This window comes from Fukomys damarensis, unplaced genomic scaffold (assembly GCF_012274545.1).
Source record: "Fukomys damarensis isolate Sample0158 unplaced genomic scaffold, DMR_v1.0_HiC HiC_scaffold_14, whole genome shotgun sequence".
Classification (NCBI taxonomy): Eukaryota; Metazoa; Chordata; class Mammalia; order Rodentia; family Bathyergidae; genus Fukomys; species Fukomys damarensis.
The window spans coordinates 52,647,959-52,674,905 of NW_022900926.1; the positions used below are offsets into that span (position 1 = coordinate 52,647,959).

The 26,947-nt window shown below is 35.1% G+C and overlaps 1 protein-coding gene across 3 annotated transcripts in view; it reads right to left on the reverse strand.

Annotated features, from left to right (window-relative positions):
* Rars2 (arginyl-tRNA synthetase 2, mitochondrial) overlaps positions 1-26,947 on the reverse strand; it is a 104,282-nt gene that overhangs the window by 37,250 nt on the left and 40,085 nt on the right. For all 3 annotated transcript variants that reach the window (XM_033763379.1, XM_010633274.3, XM_019208827.2), the window contains exons 6-13: positions 26,753-26,808; positions 24,411-24,494; positions 19,901-19,977; positions 10,003-10,161; positions 8,772-8,878; positions 5,355-5,450; positions 3,044-3,104; positions 1,516-1,592 (exon numbers count right to left, since the gene is read on the reverse strand). In XM_033763379.1, coding sequence (XP_033619270.1) covers positions 1,516-1,592; positions 3,044-3,104; positions 5,355-5,450; positions 8,772-8,878; positions 10,003-10,161; positions 19,901-19,977; positions 24,411-24,494; positions 26,753-26,808 — 717 coding nt within the window. The remainder of the gene's footprint in view (positions 1-1,515; positions 1,593-3,043; positions 3,105-5,354; positions 5,451-8,771; positions 8,879-10,002; positions 10,162-19,900; positions 19,978-24,410; positions 24,495-26,752; positions 26,809-26,947) is intronic.

Genomic DNA, 26,947 nt, shown 5'->3' on the forward strand with positions numbered 1-26,947 from the left:
GGGGAAAGGTAATAAGGGAGAGGAAAAAAATATGAGAAACTGAAAAAATGGAAATAAAGTGTTTGTAAATGGGGAGGGGAGGAGGGGGTGAAGGGAGGGCAGGGACAAGGGGAAAAAATGAGAATCAAGACCTATTATGTAAAGGTACAGAATCCCAATGATGAATGTAATTGTATTGTATACCTAGATTGTACCAATAAACTCAATAAAAAGAAAAAAAAAAAAAGAAGAACTAAAAAAAAATCAGCCCCCCCCAAATACAAAGACCCGATTCAAAAATGGGCATCTGAAATGAACAGACATTTTTCAGACAAACAAGTAAAAGCAGCAAAGAAATATATGAAAAAATGTTTAATATCACTGGTCATATGAGAGATGCAGATGAAAGCAACACTGAGATTCCACCTCACCCCAGAAAAGAATGGCTGCTAGCAGGTAATCAAACAATAACAAATGTTGGTGGGGTTTTGGGGAGAAAGGAACCTTTCTCCATTGTTGGTGGGAGTGTAGGCTGATGCAACCACTATGGAAATGAAAATGGAGATATCTCAAAGAACTAGGATTAGAGGTTACATTTGACCCATCTATTCCTCTGCTATCTTCTAAAAGAATTAAAATTATCATATCACAGTGACATATGTGCACCCATGTTTACAGCAGCACAGTTTTTAATAGCTAAAAATGCAAACAGCCCAATTGCCCATCAGTTGGAGTCTGATTAAACAAGATGTGGTTTTTCTATAAAATAGAGTACTAGTCAGCCATAAAAAATGACAAACTAGAGACATTCATAGGAAAATGGATCCATATTGAGACCATACTCTTACGTGAATAAGACACACATGTGTAAATACTGAATAGTTTCTCTAGTGTGCAAAACTAAAAGATCTAAATTGTATAACTGATAATGTGAAGTAGGAAGAAAAGGGCTAAAGCTGTAGGGGAAGTAAGAAGGACAGGGGACAGAAATAAGGGAAAAGAAATATGAGAAAAGGAAAAAATGGAAACAAAGTCTTTGTAAATAGGGAAGGGAAGAGAGGATGAAAGGAGGATAGGGGTATGGGGAAAAAGTGAGAACCTAGATCTGTCATGTAAAGGTACAAGATCCTAATGATGAATTTAACTGTACTGTATACTTAAAAAGTACCAATAAACTCAATAAAAAAGAATAAAATGAAATGAGATGTGAGATCTGTTGTATGTCACAAAACACATTAAGCATGACTTCATTTTTTTGATGAGCACTAGAATGTGATTACACTACTGAGCTCCTTGATGAGGAAAAGGAGATGGAGATGAGGAATTCTGAAAGACAATGAGAGGAGATGTCTAATAAAAACACATTTATCAGGACATAGATTAATAAAAAAATTGGATCTACTTTTTCCACACTCACATCTTGAAACAAAAATTGCATTGTGAATGAAAAATCCCTCTAGATAGGTTTTTGGGCTTGGGTCACCTAATTCAGTGTTAGTGACCCTGAGCAGGCAAGTAAGAATCATGAGACATTACCTTTCTGCCCAGTCATATCCCATGATCTTCAGCATTTGGAACAGTTGTTGAAAATGCTTTCGTTGCCCTTTATCTGCCTTGGAAAGAAAGTATTGAAGATAAAAAGTAGTGGTAAGTTAATATATAAAAATAGGTTGGATACCAATCAAAGTAACAGTTCTGACAGACTAAGGTGACTGTCAATAGGCTTTAAATACAAAAATATAACACGACTAGAAGAAAGTCTTAAGTCGAATGCTTTACAAAAGAGGAAAATAAACGCTGCAGCATGCCACCAGGTAGGAGGATATAAGAGCTCTAGTTTTCTGAGTGCTCTATTTAATTTTTTTTCCAGTTATTATGGTATCTATCTCCAAGAAGATTAAAGTCAAGTTTTAAAATGTTTGATGGCAAGTTTCTTAGTGAACAGGGAGGCTTTATCTGAAAAAGGAAAGGGAAGGAGACTAAAATTTTCTCGGCAATAAAAGGAGCAATACTGACAGAACAGTTTGGACACATTTCAAGGACATTCACTACATTATGTGAAAAAAGCCAATCTTGTAAGGTTGCATATTTTATGAGTCCATCTACTCAACCCTCTCAAAATGATAAATTTGTGATGAAGAACAAAGAGGGTTAGGGTTGAAGGAAAAGTATGATAATACTAAGTGACTGACCACAAGGGAGTCTTGTATGTTATAGAACAGTTCTATCTTCTGAATGTGGTAATGATTACATGAAAATATACGTGATCAAATTTCATCAAAAAAAGTCCACAAGAAAGTATATGCAAAATGAAAAAATTCTGGATACTGTCTATAGAAATGTCGATTTCCTGATACTGACAAAATACTCTAGTTTTATATTATCTTTTGGAGCAGGTGAGTGAAGGTAAATGGAAATACTAATATTTTGAGTCTTAAGATATTCTGAAATAAAAATTCTTTGAAAACATTTCAATTACAGTGATCAGTACACATTAATTTCATATACTCATTATTTTCCTGATTTGGATAATATTTTTTACTGTAAAGCAAATGTGAACCTTATCATTTCTAAAGCTTCATCTTTTTTCATTTTTAAAACTTTTTTAATGGCGAGGGTAGTACCTCACATACACTTAATGGTGAATTCTTTCCTTAGTTTGACAAAAGTACTTTCAAATAGTTTTCCAATATGGTATTCAGTTTTTATTTTTTTTCTCTCATTGAGTTTATTGGTACATTTTAGGTATACAGTACAGTTACATTCATTATTGGGATCTTGTACCTTTACATGACAGGTCTTGGTTCTCATTTTTTCCCCTTGTCCCTGCCCTCCCTTTGCTCCCTCCTTCCCTCCCCATTTACAAATACTTTATTTCCATTTTCTCATATTTTTTTCTTTTCCCTTACCTTTCCCCTACCCTCCCCACTTTCTCTATACCTTTAGCCCTTTTCTTCCTATTTCACATTGTCAATTATATCATTAGGATCTTATGTACTCAGTTTTTATCTCTGCAATCTGTATGAGGTAGGAGTCAAAACTTTTGTTTATTGTGAATACTTACCACATAAATCATTGTATCAAAATTATACCTGTCCATTCGATCTATAGCAGCTGCAAGGTCTCTAAAAAAATGGCATAAATGAAGAGGTATTATACAGATCTGGGAAATAGTTAGTTTTATCTATTTAACAGTAATGATAATTTTCTATTTAAGGACTCCTGTGTTATCCCAAAGCTGGGATTGTATGACCCATGCTTGTATAATCCCAATATATACTCTGATACAAAATAATAGTAACACAGGTAGGTTTGGGAAAAGTAGTAATAATGAAAGCTCTGGGAAACATAATTGAAAACAAAAATATAAAAAACTCTAAGACAAGCAGTCGTGAAAGCTAAAATATTTTAGGCAAGGAATTCTTTAGGTAAATATATAACAATTAAGCTTTTACTGAAAAGAATTACTTGTCACTTTTCTATAATACATTTTCTTAACATAAGTAAAATATAGGTGTTGTAGTACATAAAGAGGCATCTTCTAGCTATTCTTCTATTAATATTATCCAGAACTTTCTAAATCTTGAGCAACTCAGAAGCCACCCCTCTAGTGCATTATAAGAGCTCTTATTTTAATTAGGGGAGGAGGTTTAAACCCAGGGCTTTGGCATGGTATTGCAAGTGCTCTAAAACTGAACTATGTTCCCAGTCCTCTACTGCATTTTAAAAGCCTGTAATGTCCTTAGATAAATATTCAATTTACCTCTTTTATCTCGAATTAAATGCAAAATGCGCAATAGTAAATAGTATGGAACAATGAAAAACCACAACTATGAAAATTTAAGATTTTTAAAACACTGAATTGAAAATTTATAATATATGATCCTGGAAGATCTGAAAAAAATTCTCACATCTTTTGAAATGCTGGAGATCATGAAAATATCATCAGTACCCCATCCTGACACTGCATGGAATGTGCATTCTCAATGGAGGAAAAAACTAGTTTTTGAGGAACAAAAGTATCTTACTATTTATAAGCATAGATATGCATGTGATAATACAATCTATGAAACTTCACAAGGATTATCAATTGAGAAAAATATGACTAAAAAGGTTTCTGAGATGGATTATAATAGTATTAGCAGTAGTTTCAGAAACACTGATATAGAGAAGATTATCACAAAAATGGTACTGCAAATACACAGCCCCATTATATTTTTTGGTTTGAACCAAGCACAGAACAAAAAGAAACTGCTTGAGGCAGTGAAAGAACAAAAGAGAAGGATTTAAGAGACAATTCTAGTTTGAGTTTGTTGAAACTGAATTTGAGAGCTGGAAGCAATGCCAGATCATCTAGTCTAGGTCTCCCATTTCAAAATGCAAGGAACCTGGCTCAGAGTGTAAAGTGATGGCTATGTATCAGAACAAAAATCCACATCTCCAGCCTCACACTTTGTTCTTTTCAGTATGTTCCTGCACTTTTCTGTCTGCTATAACAACTCTAACTCATATCTTCACACACAGCAGATGTATTCCATAAGTAACCCAGTGTAGCAAAGAGACAAGTTATTTTCCTAAAGAAAAAAGAGAAAGTACAGGTACTGATGTAAATACTTAAAAGGTGCACACCTAATTAATAGTCCCTATGATAAGACAGATGACATAGATCAGGATAGCTATAGTCTTTCTGTCATGGAGAATAGGTATTTCTCAAAACTATTGTTCACAGGTTTATCTAACAATTAGCTGGCACACACAACACACACACAAACAATGCATATATAAAATTTCTGTATCTAGGAAAAGAATGGTTCTTATATCCTAACCTTAATTGCATGGACTTCAATAAAGGGAAAGGTCAAAAAGTAATAGTAAGAAATGAATTTCTAAGGGGCAGTTAAAAGACTTGTTTGGTTGTTTAAAGTTGATTCAAGTAAATCATAGTAGTAAATAATAAAAATATAATTACTTTTCTATAAAAGTGTTTTGTGTGGGTAGCTCAGTGGTAGAGTGCTTGTCTTACATGCAATAAGCCCTTGGTTTGATTGTCAGCACTGCAAAATAAGTTTATTACAAAGGACCTAAGTTTTCTAGCTTGCTGTAGAAATCCTAGTATATTAACAAATTGTAAATAGTTTTTCAGTCAATTTCCTGATATTAAACCTTCCAGGACTTTAACTTGCCGTTAGTTATCTAAAGAAACCTGTAAGTACTTTTACAACATGAAGGCAATAAATTTACAATCTGTAACTAAGATTGTTAACTGTTACCAAAAACAGTTTTGAGGATAAAATGACTGTTCTGGCATTTCTTCATGGACAGAGAAAGTGAAATCATATACCCATTCCACATATACCTTCATGGAAGCTACAAACCTTGTTGCATAGAGAGAAGTCCCATCACTTCGCATTACAGTACAAATTGAAGAGGGGTCACCATTCCCAGAGAGATCCACTATAGCAGTTCCTTTTCTAGGAATATGAGAAAGCAACTCTAAAGAAACACAATAAATTAAGACCTTTGGAAGTATATGACATCTATAACATTATCCTTGGCAAATCAGAAGGTATTGCTAACACACCACAAGCAGTGATCAATTCTAGCTATGATCAACCAACAATAGAACAAGAACTACTAAGAAGTAAGACTGAGTTATATGAAAAAGTGGGTAATGCACTTGAGGCGATACTACTAAGTGAAATAAACAGAACACACGTGTAAATAGTGAATAGTTTCTCTAATATGAGAAAATGAAAGTGTAAATAAGGACTAAAGGTATAACAGATAATGTGAAATAGGAAGAAAAGGGGCACAGGGGAAGGGGAAATGGGCAGGATACGGGAAAGAAGGGAATGGAATTAATATGAGAAAATGAAAAATAATGGAAACAAAGTCTTTGTAAGACTTTGTAATCTAAAGGGATTGGAGGGGTTGAAGGGAGGGCAGGGGAATGGGGAAAAAAAAAAGAATCACAACAGATTATGCAAAGGTGCACATTTCCAATGATGAATGTCATTATATTGTATACCTAAAATGTACCAATAAAATTAACTTTAAAAAAAGTGGGTACTAGCCTCCCCTTTTAAAATCTGTAGGACTGGATAGGCTACTCACATAAAATCTTTAATATACCCAATTAAAAAATTAGATCTCAATTGCAGCTTGTCTGTGAAATATCACAAATTTTTTTCTATTGCAAATTGTTATAGCATTCAATATTGGGTTAATTTTTAATGTCACAGAGACTGTGTACAAAAAAAAACTACAACACAGAATTTTATAAGTGTTTTCACTACCTGACCAAAAACTGGAACTTGTATATGACAAAAATTTCCTAAGGACATCATTGAGGATGCTATTAACCGTATTCCATGTCTTCCTTGTAAAGATGATGTAATTGGGTAAGAAAGAGAAATGTAAGGAATCCAAATTTGAAAGGAAAAAGTTAAATTATATTTGTTTTTGCAGGCAGTAAGATCTTATATATGGAAAACCCTACAGAATCCACCAAAAACCAGAATAAAACTAGTAAAGTTGCAGCATACAAAATCAAACAAAAATCAGTAGCATGTCTATATACCAATAATTAAATATCTGAACATGAATTCAAGAAAATAATCCCATTTATAATAGCATCAAAATATTTTAAATACTTAAAAATTTTAGCAAGAAAATAAAAGATCTGTACACTGAAAACTGAAAAATGTAAGAAATGAAGACACAAGATACCAGAAAGATACTTCCTGTGTTCATGGAAGGCTATTATAAAAATGTCCTTACCATCCAAAATGATCTACAAAATCAATACTATGCCTATCAGAAGTCCAACAATTTCACAGAAATAGAAAAAATAGTTCTAAAATTCATATGGAGAGACAATAAGAAAAGGACAACCTCTTCAATAAATATTATCTGGAAAACCAGGTATCTACATGTAGAAGAATGAAACCTTTGCCTTACCCCATATACAAAAATCTACTCAAAATGGATTAAAGATGTATATCGAAAACCTGAAATTGTAAAAGTATTTAATGATAATGCAGAAGAAGCAAAGATTTGTTGGTTATAATTCCCAAAAGCACAATAAGACAACAAAAACAGACAAGTGAGATCACATCAAACTAAAAAGCTCCTGCACAGCAAAGGAAGCAATTAACAAAGTGAAGAGAACAACCTACAGAGTGGGAGAAAATATATGCAAACCATAATACAGGATTAACATCCAGATTATAAGAAATTAAAAATCTCAGTAATAATAACAAGAAACAAATCTGATTTAAAAATTGGCAAAGGATGTATAGATACCGTTCTTAAAAGAGATAGAAAAGGCCAATGGGTACATTAAAAGGTGCTCAACATCACTCACCATCAGGGGCAAACTAAAATCACAGTAATAGCTCTTTATCTGTTAAAATGGCTTTTATCAGGAAAACAAGGGAGGACAAGTGCTGGCAGAGGAAAGGAATCCCTGTATCCTACTGTTAGAAATGTAAACCAGAAGGTGGGTGTGGTGGCTCATGCCTGTAATCCCAGCACTGGGGAAGCTGAGGCAGGAGGATAGCTGTGAGTTCGAGACCAGCTGGGGCTGTATAGTGAGTTCCAAGTCAGTCTCAACTACATAGTGAAACCCTGTCTCAAAATACCGAAAAAAAAAAAAAAAAGGAAAAGAAATATAAACCAGTACAGCCATTATATAGAACATGGAAGTCTTAAAATTTTGTTTTAAAAATAGAATTACAAAACAATTTAGTAACTCCACTTCTGGGTATACATTCAAAGGAAATGAAATCAATATAAGACATTTGCATTGCCATATTCAATGCAAAACTATCCATAATATCCAAGAGATGGAATCAAGCCAGAGTCCATCAACAGATAACAGATTTTAAAAATGTGATCTATATACATCACTGAATACTACTCAGCCATATAAATCCTGCCATTTGTCACAATATGGATGAACCCAGAGGACATCATGCTCAGAGTGACAAGGCAGGCACAGAAAAACAAATACTGCATGATCTTACTTACACATGAAATACAAAAGAACTGAAGCCAGAAACAGAGAGCAGACTGGTGGTTACAAGGGACAGGAAATAGGGTAATAGCAATTCCTTTGCTGTGCAGTTAAACAGGAAGAGTGAGTTCTAGAGAAATCTGTACAGCATGGTAATTATAATTAATAATGTATAGTACAAATGAAAATTGTAGGAGAGATTTTTAAAGTTCTTATCAAAACAAAGTATATGATTTTTAGATAGTTAATTCTCATCACAGCTAAGTATGTTAATTAGCTTGACTTAGATGTGTGTATATATATCTCAAAACATCATAATGTATATCACAAATATATACATTTTTGTCATTTGTCAAAAATATTTTTTAAAAGGAAAGAATTCTACCATAATACAAGGTAACCGAATCCCAGTAGGAACACAATAACATCTCTGATCTTTTATTATTTTTCTGTCTCTACTTTCTGATTTTCTCACTTCACTCTTCCAAAATGCTATATATATAGCATTAAATATTAATTGAAAAGGATGAGTTGTTTTGTTTAGGGTAAGTTTTTTCTTTTTCAATTTATGCCTTATCAGTTCCTCCCAATCTTACTAGGCTTTTGCTGTGCCAGCAAAACACAGTGTGTGGGAAATTGCTCTGAATAGCAAAAATGTACTATAAAAAATGCTAAAAAGGCTGCACGCCACATTCTGTTGCCCTTATTGAAGGGGTACATCAATACCAATTTTCTAAGAGGACATAACTTTACTGAAGAATAGTACTGATCATACATTGTTTTTTGTAGTAGTCCTTTACCGTCCAGCAACTTTAAGACTTCTTGAGATTTTTCACGATAAAATGATTCTCCCGAATATTCATCAAAGTATATTCCTAGACGCTAAAAGGGTTCAGAAACAAAAGGAACAAAATATTAGTTAAATCTCCAATAATCCCACCTTAAGACAAAATTAAGGATACTTTACCATCTGTCACACAGACCGGGAAAATAAAAGCTAGATCAAGTCACTCCTGTGCTCAAACCATCCAATGATTCACAACACACTGGTCAAGTCCTTACAATGGTACTGTGCTGTTCAATATGGTAGTCACAAGGTACACGTGGCTACTTAAACTAGAATCAAACGAAATTGAGAATTTAGTTCCTCCTCATACTATTCACACTTCAAGGGCTCAATAGCTACATGTGGTTAGTGCCTGCTATGACAGAAAAAGACAGAATTTTCTTTCTTTCTTTTCTTTTTTCTTAGTTTTTTGAGACAGGGTCTCACTATGTAGTTGAGACTGACCTGGAACTCACTATGTAGCCCATGCTCGTTCAAACTCACAGCAATCCTCCTGCCTCAGCCTCCTAAGTGCTGGGATTATAGGCGTGCACCACCACGTCCAGCTTCAGAATTTTCCTATCATAGTAGAAAGATACACTGGGTAGCCTTGGAGAATGGCCTACATCATGCCCCACATTACAACCTTTTCAACTTCTTTCCTACCACTTTTTATCTTATTTACATACTGCAGTTACATGGCTTCTTTACCAAAACTCCTCGTGCCACTTATGTAACATACCTGATTGATCTTACCATCTAGCACCATCTAACATACTATAGATGTTTCTTGCTTGCTCTATCATTAACTTGTTTCATTTGCTCTTTCTCCATTCTAGAATGTAAGGTCCACGAGAGCAAACTTTTTTCTTTTGTTCACTGTTCAATACAGTATATCCCTTAGCAAACGTTTATTAAATGAGTGAATTTATACCCATCATACACAGGCCTAAGGAAATGAAAGAAAAAATAAGTAAGAAGAAGTAAAGGAACACGAGAAGAGAGGAAACAAAAGCCAGACTGACAAGACATATTAGAATGTCATCTGACATTGCTTAGTCTCTTATTTTCAACTTAATCAGAAATCAATTCTTAAATATCAACCTAAGCAGCAGCTTTACTAAGCAGCAGCACCAGGGAGAGCTACACATCACAGGAAAGCACAAGGATCTATGTTTACCTTGTAAATTTGACTGTACTCTTCAATGCTCAAGTCTCGAAATCTTTGCCACAGTGAAAGCGCTTGCATGTCACCCATCTCCAGTCGCTGGAAGAACTCATGTGCCAATTTTGCTATATTTTTATCATCTGCTGCTTCTTTATTAACTTGCACATAAACCTAAAAATATAGCAGGAAATGAAACAAGATATCACTATTATCTCTACTGAAAAGGAAAAAAGCATAATTCTGAGAATTCTCAGTTAAAAGACCCCATCATAGAGACCCCCATCTCAGTCGGGCCTCTTTGCCTTCTTTTTTGGCCGTATGTCCTTGGTGAAGCTTAGACTCACACTCAAAATGTTTCTAAATGTATAGAATACATAAAATTATAAAGGAAACAATTACATTAAGGTACACTTAACCAGACTTTTAAATAAATTATAACAGTAATGGAAGAAAATGCTCAATTTTTGCTAGAGGTTAGAAAAATAAAGTACTGTACAACTTTCCCTTCCCATCCAAGTCCACAGACCTCTGACTTAGACTAAGCTGGCATTTGCCGTGTTATTATTCCTGAAACTTGTCTGAGAAAGGATGAAGAAATTAGGATGGTTCAACCTGAGAAAAGGCCGAGGGAAGATTTAGCAGTTGTTTTACTAAAAGATGGTTAAACTGTTCTCCGAATCTGTTAAAGACCAGTGAAATAGGTGATCACAGTAAAAAATAAAGACTTTTTGGGCAGTCTGATAACATTCCAACTTGCACACCTATGTGAACTGTGCAGCACCCACTTCTAGAGTACTGTATCACCTTCTGTCCTGTCTGGTTTTAGTTCTACATCCACCCACTGATTGTTGTAGGGATGAGAGGTTATTAAGGGCTTACTTGTAATGCAATTTTAAATCATTTTCAAGTCTAAAATATAGTGACATTAAAGTACTAATATTACAATTCGATTCCCACAAGGACTACAAAGATTTTATAAGTTGTAACTCACTTTCAGGCTGAAACATGAATGACAAATTATTGTATTACTTCCAGGAAGCTAAAGTAGCATGAAAGCAACAGGAATAAGTAACTAATCTACAAAAATAAATAAATGAATAAGGCTTCTAAACTCAAAACAGTATTATAAAAACATCATGGTAACAGATGATTTTATCATCAGAGATTATACAGTAGCTTATAAACACTAGGTACTCTCAGCAGAAGGGACAAGGTCTAACTCAAGGTAAAAAATGTTTCACTTTTCACAGATGATGTTAATTATTTGAATGGCAGACTCAGAGGAATAAATGCCGCTAAATAAAGGTTAAAATTACGTAATTTTTCTCTATATCATATTGTGGAAAAGAGCCCAACCATCATGCCTGAGACGCTACCTTTAAAATATACTGCTTTGGGCCAGGGATTTAGCTCAGTGGTTTCTGTCAATAGGGAAGGATGGAGGGGGTGAGGGGAGGGCAGGGACAAGGGGAAAAAATGCGAACCAAGACCTGTCATGTAAAGGTACAAGATCCCAATGATGAATGTAACTGTACTGTATACCGAAAATGTACCAATAAGCTTATTGAAAACTAAATTACACACACACACACACACACACACACACACACATACATATATATATAGACTGCTTTGCAAGATTGTACACTGGTTAGCTTGTGGAAACCTGGACTTTGAGAATGTTTTACCAACCTCAAAAAAGTGACTCACTGCCCCTGAACTGTTTTGTGTTGAATGCCTGTTTTCCTTCTGGGAGTTCAGAATTTGGCACATTCTAGGGAGAGAGCTCCTATATGACCAGCGCCCAATAAAAGTCTTGCACATGGACTCTGGTAGATTATATTTCACATGTGTTGTCACAATTTGTTTCTGAAAGAATCAAGTACAATCTGTGATTCTACTTGGGAAAGGACTCATGGAAGCTTGAATGTGGTTTCCTCTGAACTTTATTCCATTTACCTTTTCCCTTTGGTGATTGTGTTTTGCATTCTTTCCCTGCCCTAAATCACAGCCTGGAGTAAGACTACATGCTGAGGGCTGTGAGTACCCCAGCTGAATTAATGAAATGTCAAGGTGATCTTGGGATCACCTTTTGATATCCAAAAAAATTAATCTCCATGTTGTCTACTAGTTAAACCAAGAATAATGTATAGAATGCTAATTCAAAGACAGAAGATCTCTACAAGGTGTGGGAAAACAGAGATAATGAATTGAAGACTTCCTGACTTTTAAATGATCAACTCACTGACAACTACCTAATGATTTAGCCTACCAAGTAGACATTTTCATAAATAGTTTGAGATTCTTATTTCTCACAGACACATACACAAAGGTGTACATATATAATTTATAAGCAAACATATACAAAATGTCCTTATTTTCAGAAGTGGAAGGAATTCTATTAAAAAAAAAAAATCTATCACTCTAAGCCCAGTTGAACACTTAAAAAATTACTATGAATTCAAGCTACTGATACATTCTTAGAAAAACTCACCACAATCTTTTTTCTTTCTTAAAACTTAGAAAGATTAAAAAAACAAAAACAAAAACAAACAACCTCTTCCTAATACTTGAAGAATTTTGGAATTTAAGGAATTTGCAATTATAACAACAAACATTAAAAATCAGATGACATTATCAAACAGAAGAGCCTTAATAAGTACATAATAATTTGGCTATAAATGAACAAAATAAAACTATAATTATCTCATTACCATTTTAGGAACTTTACTTTCATACATATATATATTCAATACTATGAACTTCTGAAATTATGAGCAGTTTTAATTTACAGTTCCTGTGAACATTTTATCCTTGCAAAGAATGAATTTTGGAAATAATTTCTATTTAAGCCTAGATTTAGACACCAAGGAACAAATGGAAAATTTAAAGTCTGGGTTTGATAATAATGTGGCTTAGAATATACTGTTTTTTGAGGATGGAAATATAATTTTTTTTTTTTAGCTATTACAATGTAAAAATTGGTTGTAAATGTCTTAAATTTCCTTCAGGAATATAATTCTGTTTTCACTATTTCTACAGGTTGGGATTGCCAAGAAACATGTGACATTTTATTTCAAATTCAACTAATTAAGATAATTATAGCCAGCTCTTACAATGACCTGCCCAAATGTAAAGAATTAAGTACAAAAATTAAGAATTGGAAAACACCTTCCCCAGTCCTTTAAATTTGATACTAGAATACCATTAGCCACATGGACATAGTTTAAGTTTTTATTCTGGGATTCTAACCCCACCCTCTTACTACTCTTAGCAGTATTGAGAGCAACTGCTAAGAATGATTAGCATAACTTGGATACCATAGATCCTTTTATCTATATCTTTTATCGGTCCTGTTTCTCAAAATGCATTTAATTTAAAAAGAACAAGTAACATTGTTTAATGTTGTTTTGAGCCTTCAACAGAAATTTCATAGAGAACTTCTGGTTGAAACAGATTTAATGCTAAATGAAATACTAAAGAAATTCAGAGAAACTTTTATAGTTAAATTTAATATATCAATATTGCAAATAGCTAAAAGTCAAAATCTGCTAGATAAAAAAATAATTTGAACTAAATTCATTAGTTATTAAATTTCTCTTTAATACTTCATTATTATAGGAAGACTATTTTCTTTGAAGACTACTGTTTCTTTGTTGTTGTTCTTGCTTTGCAGTACTGGGAATTGAACCCAGGGCTTTGTGCTTGCCAGGCAAGAGCTTTATCCCTAAGCTACAATCCCAGCATTATGAAGACTATTTTCGCCCCCATTTATGTTCAATGTTTGGAATCTCTTATTTTTATTTGCTGTGCAAAATCATACCCATGATGCCTTCTATCTTTGTTCAAAGATAATTATTAAATTCCTATACATAAATGTGCCCTAGTGCCTACTAAACATATTATTTCTCAGATTCAAAGAAAAAGATTTTGCACATTTCAATGGGATGAGAGATACTGCTTAAACAGGTATTTACTATTAATTTATAATCTGTCTTTGCTAGGATGTCTATCCTTATTTTACGTAGATGACTCACAGAACAGAAAATGCAGTGTTGTTCCAGGAAGCAGAGGTAGAGTAGAAAGTAGAAAGGCATGCAGCTTCAGGGAGAAAGCCAGGACAGAGGAAAAGAGAACTGCCTAGACCAGGCAAGGGAGAGGGAGCACTCCCAGGAGCAGCAAAAGCTGGGCAGTGCTGGGGTAGTGGCAAGCCTGCAGAGGGAAATGACTCCCTGTGTGCCTATGAATGCAGGCTGGCCTCCAAGCCTATAGAACTGGGCTAGAGCAAAGACCTCTAGGGTGTATCTGGCCACACAAGCAGAGCTGTGTGACTCCAAAGCATCGAGTAGACTGGGATACTAAGTATTTCAAACTCCAGTGTAGACTGAAAACGCATCTATGATTGTCATGGGGTGCATATACATAACAGTCCTCAGAACTTCGTGTGACCTGGACGTCGGGGAATCCCTAACAATAACTTAAATTGACTCTTAACATTATCAAAAGTGATAGTTGAGCTCAGTTTTAATTAGATTAATAATTTAAGAGCCACTCTGCAGGCTAAATATTAAGGAGCAAAATTCACACTTCCTCTAACAACAGCACTCACTAAAAAAAGAAATGTGCCCTAAATGATAACTATTGAACACAATTTTTTAATAAAATAATTTCTAACAGCGCATGTATTTCTATGTATGACTAGAATCAATGTAGTAATGAAAACTGTTTTGAAACTCTTATGTCTGGAAGAACATTGTGCCTTGAAGAATAAATTCTCCCATTTTTTAAAGTGAGAGGGTAGTACAGAATTCAGGGCACTCTACCCCTAAGCTATATCCTGAGTCCCTTTTAAAGTTTTACGACACAGGCCTCCTAAGTTGCCTATGTTGGCTTCACACTTGTGATCCTGGTGCCCCAGGTTTCCAAATAGCTGAGTTGACAGGCTACTCTACTACATCTGGCTTTGTTTTGTTTTTGCTATTGGTACAGGGAATTCAGAATCAAATACATTATTATTAATTTTTATCTTCTAGCATTCTATTTCTTTGATTAAATATCCTTCACTGCAATTACTTCAAATCCTTTTTGAAAGGGGCAGGCAGGGTAGATATAATGAAATATAATGTAGGTCATTTTGAACTAAATAAAAACTTTACATGTACTATTTGTGTTATTTTATCTCTATAAATGCCAGCACCAAAATACCAAACTAATGCATACAGTACTTATCGCCTTTGAGAAGCTTCCCTTATATTTCAGATTTTTCTATCAAAATGTAAATAAGTAAGCAATATGCAATGATTCAAGTCCTAGTCTTCCATAACAAACAATGATACAAACAAATGACTATATATTCTTTTTTTTGATGCCAGGGATTGAACTCAGGTCCTTGCGCTTGCAAGACAAGCAGAGGAACCACTGAGATAAATCCCTGGCCCATGACTACATATTCTTAAAGGCACCATATGAGATCCTGTCAAGGTCTATTCAAAGTGTTTAAATCAGGAGCAGAGAAATTAATTTAAAAAAGTATTGAAAGAGGAAATGACATCCATAGATTCATAATTTAGATTTAATACTTAATTGTTTATCATAAGAAACTACTTTTCAGTATAAATGGAAAGGCTTTTTGGTAAGTTTTTATTACAATGTCTTCTTTGAATCACCAGGGTCAACTGTAAAGAGCAAATATATTAGTTATTTATAATCGGCCAATTCAAGAGGGATGAAGGAAATATTACAAAGGTATACACCTATCTCCTGACAGAAACATACAAATTAGAACAATTAAAGAGAAGGTTTCAGTCAGATGTGATACACAGCTGCACTCTGGGAGGCCGAGCAGAGGATCTTAAGTTTAAGCTCAGGCTGGGCAACTCAGTAAGACACTGTCTTAAAATAAAAAAATAAAAAGAGATATTGTCCAATAAAGTCCTAACTCCCTACACAACACAGACTGATGTAACGGGAAAGAATGGACTACAGGTACACAGAAAAATTAGTAGCAAAGCACCAGTACCAAAATGGAAATAAAAATAACTGTGGGTGTTAAATATTTTCATCACAGAAAAGAAATACTAAAATGACCACATAATACCACTGTCTAACTTAGATGAGAAATTTAACAGTTCAAGATGCTGATGATGGTGAAATTCAGAAGAAGATAAAACACCAAATATGATAGGCCATTGGCCGAAGTCAAATTCAATGCAAATTTGCCAAAAAGTCAAAACTGCTAAAGCTGAACTACTAAATTATGTCCCTGGAACAGCACTGGGGCAATGAAAGAAAGAAAACTATGTTCATAACTACAGCTCATGAAAGGCAACTCCAATGCTGGGGTTGGGGGGCAGATAGTACAGAAATTCTGGGACTGGTCCTTGGGCTTTTGGTGAAAAGTTAGTAAATAAGAGTCTAATAAATGGTAATTAGTATATTGTACAATAGTTTGTCCTTCCCTGCACTAAGAGTAGGTTTCATATTGTACAATTTAGAAGCAGAAAATGGAGCAAAAGAACTACAACTAAAAGATCACATTCATTCAAACCTTTATTATTGCAAGGCCTAGTGACAGGGATGGAAAAAAAAAATCAGGAAAACATGGTTTTTTCTTTCAAAGAGCTCATAACTAACTACAATGTAACAGGGAAGAAAGAGGGATTTGACCAGAGCTTTCAGAAGATTTTCACAAATAAGAAAGAGTAAATGCAAATTGTTCTAAACATTTTACTTCCCATCAGCTAGTGCCAAAATTATCTACTAATACACTAAATATCAAGATTAGAATTATTACCACTGACTCTGAAAATCTGAAATGAAGTTGGAGATTCTTTGTATTACTGTTACTGGAGTTTGGTATTCCAACAGTGTAGAGGAGAAGGTTACACTGGGGCATGGTTTGGAATAGGAACTGCAGAAGTTGAAGGCAGCAAATAGTCTTGAGAACAATCCAGTAACATTCTGGGAACAATCTGTTTTGAGAAAGTATATGAATAACTAGAATCAGGTGTTCATAAAAAATATTTTCTAATGCTTTGCTAGAGATAATCTGCAAGGCATTAACTGTTTATCCTAATGGAAGTATTGTGCAGGTATCTAATAAAAACCAAGGTTGGTGAGAGTTGGCTGCTGCTTGCCTTCAGCCCTCTACTCCTCGGCAAAACTGCATTCCTGCTGTGTGACTATCCTTTGCATCCCTGGTGACAACACAACAGACCAGGCTTGGCTATACATTTGATAATGCCAATAGAGACCAGCATTGGTCAAGGGCAGGAAAGCAACTTTAATCAGCATGGCTGTACTTGGAATCACAAAGAGGTTCAAGATCTATTTTTAAGGGGTTGATGGAAGCTTTGAGGTTTTATATGAAGGGGAACAAAGGCAGGGGTAAGAGTTTGTACAGCTAATAATGTAAGTAATCCTGGTCAAACCTTGGTCTGGTTGATCAGTAACTTAGGCAGGACTGGAGTTGCGAAGTTCTGGGAGAACTGTAATTGCTTAGGAGGCAATTTGTTTCCCATCTTAAGATAACTATATTCCTGCTCAGGGTGGAGAGCCTTGGATTCTGTCACAGAATAACTCATCATGGAGTGGTCAATGAGGCTCTGCTTTTCCTGGAATTTGAAGTGATTAGAAGTTTAGGACACTCACTGGAGACTTCTAGGCATCATTCCAGGGACTCTGGCACTGGATGTTATAAAATCTGGCAATTGGCTTTCCCTGTAAATTCTGAAAATTATTTGAGTAACTTTATCTTGGTGCCTTCAGTTACTAGGCTCAGTAAATTTAAGACTGCCAAACCGTGTATTACAGACATTCCTGAAGCAATTAACATGTCTGCATGCAGAGCTGAGCAAGGATCTGACCCAAAGTTTTAAGTAATAAAGGAGACAGGCATAAAATGAAAAGAGATGATAAGCTTTAGCCTGCTTTTAGTTACTCATTGGGCATCTGCTGGTCTATCCTCTAGGTCACTGTAATATTACCATGTATGTCATCTCTGGCATAGCAGAGCATACAAAGGCATCTGTCAACTAGTGCATAAACTTTAGTTGTTTGTATGCCCTTCAAATTTTCCTTTAGGAACAGAATAACATTAACATTTTAAGGTGTTAAAAAAATTAAATTCCTCATTTACATTAAAAGTTGTGGATGAAAGTAGTTCAGTGACAACTGTAACTTAAAATGAAAACAGAATCTGCAAAAGTCAGCATAAAGATACACAGTATTGATATAAACTTGTGCCAATGGAGATACCAATGTAAACTTTGCATATTCTCTGTCCCTCAAAGGAAAGAGAGCAGGTGATTCCTCTAACGGAATTCTGTTCTCAACAGCAAGGTGAGTGTGTCTTACTTGCCTTCTTTTGGCTGGAAGTGCTGCTCCTCATTAGGCTATTAGCAGCAACATTATTCCCTGACTTTCTAGTCATTCACAGAATTACTTCCTGCCCTTGTTCCTTGCTTATGTGTACTCATCAGTTAATAACCTCTACCACAGATACAAGCCATCTACTATTTTTATGAATCTCAAAAGGTGGGAACTGGACTAACTCTGGTATGTTAAACTGCACTCTAAACTGAAAACACAAACCAGGTGTGGTGGTACACACCTGTAATCTCAGCACTTGGAAGGCTGAGGCAGGAGAATCACTGAAACTTCAAGGCCAGCATAGACTACAGAATGAGTTCAAGGCTAGCCTGAACTATAAAGCAAGACCCTGTCTCAAAAGAAACAACAAAACAAAACAAAAATCACAAAACAAAACAAAACATCCAGATGTTTGTATTTTCTGTGTCATGTAGTATCTATGTGGGCATGAATTTGATGAAAGAATCGTTAAGCTTATGGTTAAAAAAAAAAAAGCCATTATTCAAAGAGTACATACATAATACAGAAAAATTTCAGGCACTAAGCGGGTATGCTTTATTTGCAAATATCCATAAGGATTAAGTTTTAAACTCTTGTAAATCAATAAAACTGTTAATGGATAAGAGTCTTAGGTTGACATAAATCAAAATGTGGTGCACACATGAGCTCAGAACGAAAGGTCTTTAAAGAGCTGTCTATGGCTTTGCCTGGAGAAGTAAAGCATTATTTTGACATGTGCTCTTTCTTAGACAGAGGCAGAACATTTTAGTCTGGCTCCTGGTATGTAACCAACATGGCCAACACTGTATCTGTTTCCTTTGTGAGGCCCAGAAATAGCAGAGATAACAACTGGGATAATGAAAAGGAAACTCATCTCTGAGGATTACTTGGACAGGAAGAGTTTCATTAATGAAGTCTAGGAAGGACTAAAGATAGAGAAATAAAGTATCCAACAGACTAAATGAAGAACAGAAAGTTCACACTGGGCAAAAGCCAGGAAAATGAGCTGAATGCTATATATACATACATGAAAAAAGCACATACTCAAAGGTGCCTTTCCCCAAGCCTAAATAAATAAATAAATGGAATCCACATTTAGCAAATCTAAATCAATTATAGTTATCACCATGAGCAAAACAGAAGTACAACTGATAAAAAAAATGCAGAAAATCTTCTCAGTGTCTACTCAGTTATCTTATGTATTTATTTTCAGATTTGACACCTGAGGGAAAAATGCCTCCAGTTGACTAAAAAATAGTAATAAAAGACATTTAAATATGGAAAAGAACCCTCTTTTTTTTTGGTACCGGGGATTGAACTTGGGTCCTTGTGGTTGCAAGGCAGGCCACCGAACTGCTGAGCTAAATCTCCAGCCCGGAAAAGAACCTTCTAGTAATAAAAAAAAAGAGAAACATTTCAATTACGTTTTGGCTCCACATTTTAAGAAACAGTTTTAAAACCTCTGGCGTTAAACATGAGTCAACAAACTGCTGAAAAAAATGCTGGGAGCATTTTCTAATATTGTTTCTTGACAACTTACTTCGAATAGGTGCTGTAAGGGATTGGACTGAAGCTTTTCTTCATAGCCAAACAGTTGGAAGCCAGTCCCCAGAAGACCTACAATGATAATCAGTAAAGTATTAAAAAACAGAACAGTAGAAGAGTTCTATAGAGAGATTAGCTTCTAGATTACGTATCCTGAGAACAATTGCAAAACACATTTTTTAAACCTTGTTATCCTGTAAATTGACATAAGTCAATTTTAATATAATGAATCACACATTCAATACTATATACTGACTAGATCACTGAAATTAAGGTTCACAGAAAACAAAACCACAAGTTCATGAAAGGCAGGATCTGGGATTACTTTAATTTTGTACTAACAGTTTCCAACATCTCCCTCAAAGACCAGGAGGAAACACTTATTGAGCAGCTTTCCATGAGGCATTAGACAACTGTAATTTGTGAAAAAGAAAAATTTTTTTGGGGGTGATACTAGAGACTGTATCTAGGGCTTTTACCCCCGCCAAAATAAAGTACAGTTATCTGTTCAGAGTTGCAGATTCCATACTCAGATCAAACCAAAGACCAAAACTGTTTCCCAAAGAAATTATTCTGAATATACATATAACAAACATTTTTCATTATTATTCTCCAAAAACAATACAATAACTGGAACCTGGAATTGGTAGAGAACATGTGTCTCACTACCTCTCAAATGAACAATCACTCACTGTAAGGAAAACCCAGACAGTGACTTTTATCAGCCGGACACCTGTAAGGTAGGGAGAGGGCAATGTCTTCCACCTCTGTCCTTTAGGACGAGGGACTCCCTAGCAGGGAGGACACAATGAGATTAATGTTATGTTAATGAAGTTCTCCAAGACAGGTAATGATGGTCGACCAGGCTAGTTTTGCAACTAGCAGTCAAGTAGACAATTATATTGAGAAACTATGTTGTTCCTCTGAAACTTTAGAAAAATAAATACCTTAATAAGAGCCCAGTAATACTTACTTTCAGAAAATAATTTTTTCAATAACTAGGGATAATTAAAAGTAGAATACAAATAGCACTTCATTGGTTTGTTTTACGTATGTGAACAAAAAATTTCTGTACAGATTCAAATTTAAAAAAATCAGTTTCTGAAAGAATGGGAAAATAATTTTTTTGAGACAAGGTCTTGCTGAATCACTAAGTTGCCCTGGCTAGACTCAAGCCTGTGATCTTCCTGCCTTAGTCCCCCAGAGTGCTAGGATTACAGGCACATGCTTCTATACCCTACTGATTTGAACCTTTAAAAAAATACTAAATGTGATTTTTAAACTGGGGAAGGAAATCCCTAGCATGGACTAAATATTTATATTCTCAAGAAATTTTGCTAAAAGATAATCTACATTATATCAAATATCAAGCTTCAGATCTAAAGGGCCTTGTTGAAATACATTTATATACATTTTTCTACATAAGGCTCAGTAGAAAGTGGAATGCTACTAAACACAGGGATAAACAATGCTTTGAAATTTAAAGGATGAAGTTTTATTCACTTTCAAGCAAGAACAAATATGACTATGATTCAGGGTCCTGGGAACAGGGTATGGAATGATGTCCAGTGTGTTTTAAAACACAGAAATGGAAATAAGGCAATTCCATCTAACATTCATTCTAATACATGTTCAGAAACTAATTCTATGCTTTGGAACCATCTGCCAGTTTCAAATGGGGACAGCTGAAACAGCAAAATTACAATTCTTCAATAATGATGGCTATATTGGAAATGTTGACATATCATTAACCATAGTAGCCCTTTAGAGAAAAGTCACTATAATGAAATCCTGCAGCTAAAATTTAATGAATACCATAATCACATATTTGTCAAGGCCTATGAAAGGCCTAAATCAGTCAAACTATTAAGTCTAACTGTTGAGCCTAGAGCCTTAGACTACCAATTGTGAATTACAGGTGGACTTCTAGAATGCAGAGCATGTTTATGATTCTTCTACTGTGAATTGCAAGGGTACTGTTAACAGGTGCAAGTTCTGTCCTTTCCAGTGTCTGAAAAAAAATTTAACTGAAAAGAAAAACATCTATGAGCAGTCATGATAAATTCCCTATGATAAAATGGCCTTTCTTTGGAAATAATAATTTCACTTCACTAGCTGTGGAACAGAAATAATAACTTTAAAACTAGCAATGAATACTTACAGAAGTTTTAAAATATTACCTAGCCTTTCTTCTGGATTACTACTTTAGAATTAGAATTCAGCCTTTCTTTTGGATTATTATATTTGGATGAAAGATTTACTCATCATTCTATGTGTCTCTTATGTAAGAAGCATTATGGATACAGAAATAAGACACAGTTCAGGCTTTCAAGGAACGTATTATCTAGCAGGGAGAGACACACACAAAGAATATAATAAGACAAAAGCCTACTTGAGTAGAGCTGGCTTCTAGGAATATGGTGTCATGAGAAAGAGGGCAAGAGTATATCTACATGTCAGAAAATGTTTTACAGACATATTAGGGCTGATCCTCAAAAAATATAAAGATTTAGGGCCAGGGATTTAGCTCAGTGGTTCTGTCGCCTGCCTTGCAAGTGCAAAGTCCCGAGTTCAAAACCAAAAAAACCCCAAAAAACCCCCACAAAAAACAAACCCAAAACGCTGAAAAAGAATCAGAGCACAGCTGAGCTGCCTGGCAGCCAACCCAGGAGGAGTGGCTGGCTGGCGTCCGCCGCCACACCCAGGAGTTGGGGATGTCCTACAAACCCATCGGCCCTACCCACAGCAGCACCACCAGCTTTAGCACCTCTGGACCAGACAGCTGCAAGTGTGCCAGGAGCCTCTGCCGCTTTCGGAGTATTGTTTAATGACTTTGGACTGCATTCCATGGGCTATGTGCAGGCTATGAAGCCACCCAATCCCCAGGGCTCCCAGAGCATCTACACCAACTTGCTGTCAGTCACAGAAGAGATGGGCAAAGAGATCCGGCTTACCTATGCTGGTAGCAAGAGTGCCATGGAGCGCCTGAAGAGCAGCATCACCTAGGCCTGGGCCCTAATCAGAGTGCCCAGCGGAGACAGTGAAACGCCCACACGTAACAGGAAGCAGCTTGGCCTCAGCATCTGAACAAAACTTTCCGGCCACTGCAGAGCACCTGATTCTCCCTGGCTTTTGCCCCAAGTTGCACTTCCTATCCTGGGTTTCCTGTCCCTGTGTTCCTTGGTGGGTGCCCTCCAAAAACGAGGGAGCAGTTCTCACTCCAGTTGGCAGCACTAACTGAGTGCTCCCTCTGCAAGTTAGCAGTGGAGTCACTGTGAGTCCCATCCATGATCTGCCAACAGTGTTGATCCATCTGGAGCTTTCTCCTTTCTGTGGCCCCCACTACTCCATTCTTCTCACCACTTTGTCAGACCTCATCCCTCAAAGAGGTTCAGAAGGCCTGTCACCTCCCTGCTTTGTCTCCGGGACCATAATGACTCTTTTCTTGGTGTGTCTTTTGTTAAATATGCTCTTTTTATATTAATAAAAGATGATTTGGAGTTGTAAAAAATTATGTATATAACATAACACACATATAATATATATAGATTTCATATTTCACAAATACCAGTCCTTTACTATTACAACAGCTTCATTTATCGTGCCCTTCCAGTCCTGGATGACTCATTTATATGAGCTGGTAATAGTTCTGAGTAAACACATGACATGAGAGATAATTTGTGGTACTGTGCTCATCTGTCTGGATCTTATTCCTTTCTTCTTTCTCTTTTTGAACCCATCTACTATCACTGAACAGTTAAAGGGAAAATCAAAGTTTATTTTGTTTCTCCTCTGGGCCACTCATCCAGGTATGATAACAAATGCCATTCCATGTGGGGTGGCCTAACGAGCTAACCAGATTTTAAAAAGGCAAAGTGATATAAAAGAAAATAAAATGAACAGAAATGTCTTCTAAAAAAAAAATGGTGAGGTGGTAGTTGATAAAGGTGTATATAGCTGGACTTACTTCTCTGTATACTACCCTCTTCATTAAAACAATTGTGTGTGTATTTGTGTGTGTGTTTTCAGTGTTGCTATGAATGTGTGATGTTTCCTTCCCAAAACTTACTTGTGTGGTGAGAATTACACTTAATAAATAAAATAAGATTACAAGCTGATGATGTAGCTCAGTGGTAGAGTATATGAATACATGAGGTTCTGGATTCAATCTGCAACACCACAAGCAAAACAAAACAAAACAAAACAAAAACTAAAAACAAACAAAAAACACACAGCACACTATTTCACCCAATGTTGTTTTGCCTATACTTTGTTCAGATGACCAAATGACTTAACATTAAAAAAAATTTTCTCAGCAGCACTGCCCACCTTGCAAGCGCAAAGTCAAGATTTCAATCCCCATACCAAAAAAAAAAAAAAAAAAAAAAAAAAAAAAAAAAAAAAAAAAAAAAAAAAAAAAAAAAAAAAAAAAAAAAAAAAAAAAAAAAAAAAAAAAAAAAAAAAAAAAACTATAATAAAATGAAAAACATCTCACATGTACTTACCAAACTGCATGCCCCAATCTCCAAGGTAATTTATTCTTGTTACTTGATGTCCTAAAGCTTCTTTGAGATTTGCTATAAAATTTCCTAGTAATCAATAAAACATATTTTATTATTTTTGTTATTCATTTTGGCTTAAGAATCATGTTCTTCTCTAGTATAAAAGCATAACAAAAAGTTCACAAAGTTTACCAACTCAATTTTTAAAAAAATTAAACATTCATCTTTTTTCATCTGTTTTACATTATATACAGAATTTTTATTAGTATCAGGGAAAACATGCTATTTCTAGTCAATTCCAAGGACAGAATATAACAGAATCTTGGTAATTAATAAGAAATGTATAATTTGGTTGTACCCTAAGATTCTGAGACATCCTGTTCTGTTTTTGTTTTTCTAAATAGTTCTATCTCCTTTCAATCACCAAAGTCTATGCCTACTCCCTAAAGTACACAGAAGTCCAAGGCTTTCACCGTCCTGTACTGCTGACTCGAGTCAGATATTCAATTTCCAATGTACTCTCCTTCCTAATGAGCCCTCATATACTACAGAGGCTGGAAACCTGAAAAGTTTATTTCCCAGAGTCTCCTGTGGTTATGGTTCCAGAGGTCAGTCTTCATAAGGCTGGGCAATCAGATATACTGCATGACTTTTGGGAAGGATGCTACATCTCTTTTTTTTTGTGTGAAGTTTTGGGCTGGGTTATATGTGTGTGTCTGTGCACACAAATAATCACGCACACACATGCACAGGTACTACTAACAGAGGTCTTAGTGTCTTGTCATGACCTCCAAAGGAAATGAAAGACTGTGCAGTCACCTGTCTTGCCTGTGTGGATTCCAGAAGACATAACATACAGTAGTGGCAGTTTTGAATTGTGGCTGGGGTGGTACAATTTCAAAGGAGAGGAAATGATGGCAGAAATGGCAGGGACTTCCTCGATAACCAAGTTCTATGGTGTATTTTTTGAAGTCATTTAATCTAAACCTTCTTCAGTCCCCCTCAGCCTTTGTAAACCATTCAATATTCCATAATAAATCTCTGCTTTAAGCAAGAGTAGATCATGTTTTCTGCAAATAAATCCTGATGCACGTAACTGATTTAAATTATTTTTTTTGTTGCCAGCTTTTGTATTTCTAAAAATTCCAAAACAAGAGTCTCAGCAGCAGGAAATACTTTCACCTTCTACTGAGACTATATGCCCCGTTTTCTTAGCATCTTGTTATCTCAAATCCATTTAAACTACTGAGCCTTTTGGAATTAAGACTCATTTCATATCTTGGCCAGAATACCTACTGTTCATGTTATCTTAGGAAAGATACTTCTGGTATATGAATTTCTTCATCAAACACTAAAGGTAACAGTACTTACTTATCCATCAGGGCTGTTATGACATTAAATGAAGTTAAAACATGAAAACACTGAGCATAAGTAAGATCATAATAAATACTATTTCTTCCTGGTCTAAACATTTCCCTTAACAACTATCAAAACAACTTTATTCTGCCCTGCCTACCATTTACTCACTCCTATACTTTGATTTATTCATGTAACTCTTCCTGTACAGTATACTTCATGTATTCTTTTTATCAAGTCTTATCTTCTCCTCTTAAAATTCCCCCCCAAGAACTTTTTAACAATGACAGCTGACCTCATTTCCATAATAATTTATTCTATAAGTACTCATTTTTCCAACTCTTGTATTTGAGTATAAATAACTTTGAGTTATGAAATAGATTTCTGCATTTGAAGACAGATTAAATGAGATAAACTTCAAAGTCCTTTCCAACTCTAATATTATACAATTACAGTTAGGATTTTAAATTGGACTGCTGCAAAATGTAATGTTTTAAATAAATGAAAAATTTATTATAACAGAAGCATTACAATTATGAAGTAGCATAAAGTAACCTCTCTTTATTAGAATGCCTTGTTTTCATTTCCAGTCTTGAACATTACAATTATTGCTCACAATACTGTTTTCTTTTTTAATATAAAATCTATGAACAACAAAACCAACTCAGAGAGCTGCCATTATTCCCACACAACTACTTTTATTTTTGCATTAGTTCTTCTACATATGCATACACACTTCTGGAAAGTTAAAAATCATAACATACCAGTTAAAACAGATTTCTGAATATTTGGTTTTGAAATTTCATCTTTAAATTTCTAAAGCAAATTTTTCCATTTCAAGTAACATTTAATTAGCATTACTCATATCAGTGTAGGCCTTGTGTGTTTTTTCTGTCCTTTTGTTATTTTAAAATTAAGCTATTACACTGTATTATCCTATACTACCCCAAAGAGATGTTTACATATTTTCTGTGAAGGTAAACACTTACCAATGATAGTAGAACGCAAATGTCCAACATGAAATTTTTTGGCAATATTAGGTGAACTGCAAGAAATTGCAAAGGTTACTTTTTTATTCTAAAAACAAGAGTTCTAAGAATTAACAAAAAACAAAACTGAGTGTCTCATCAAGTTTCTTTTGATTTAATGTCAAGTAATCTCTCTTTCTCTCTCCCTCCCTCCCT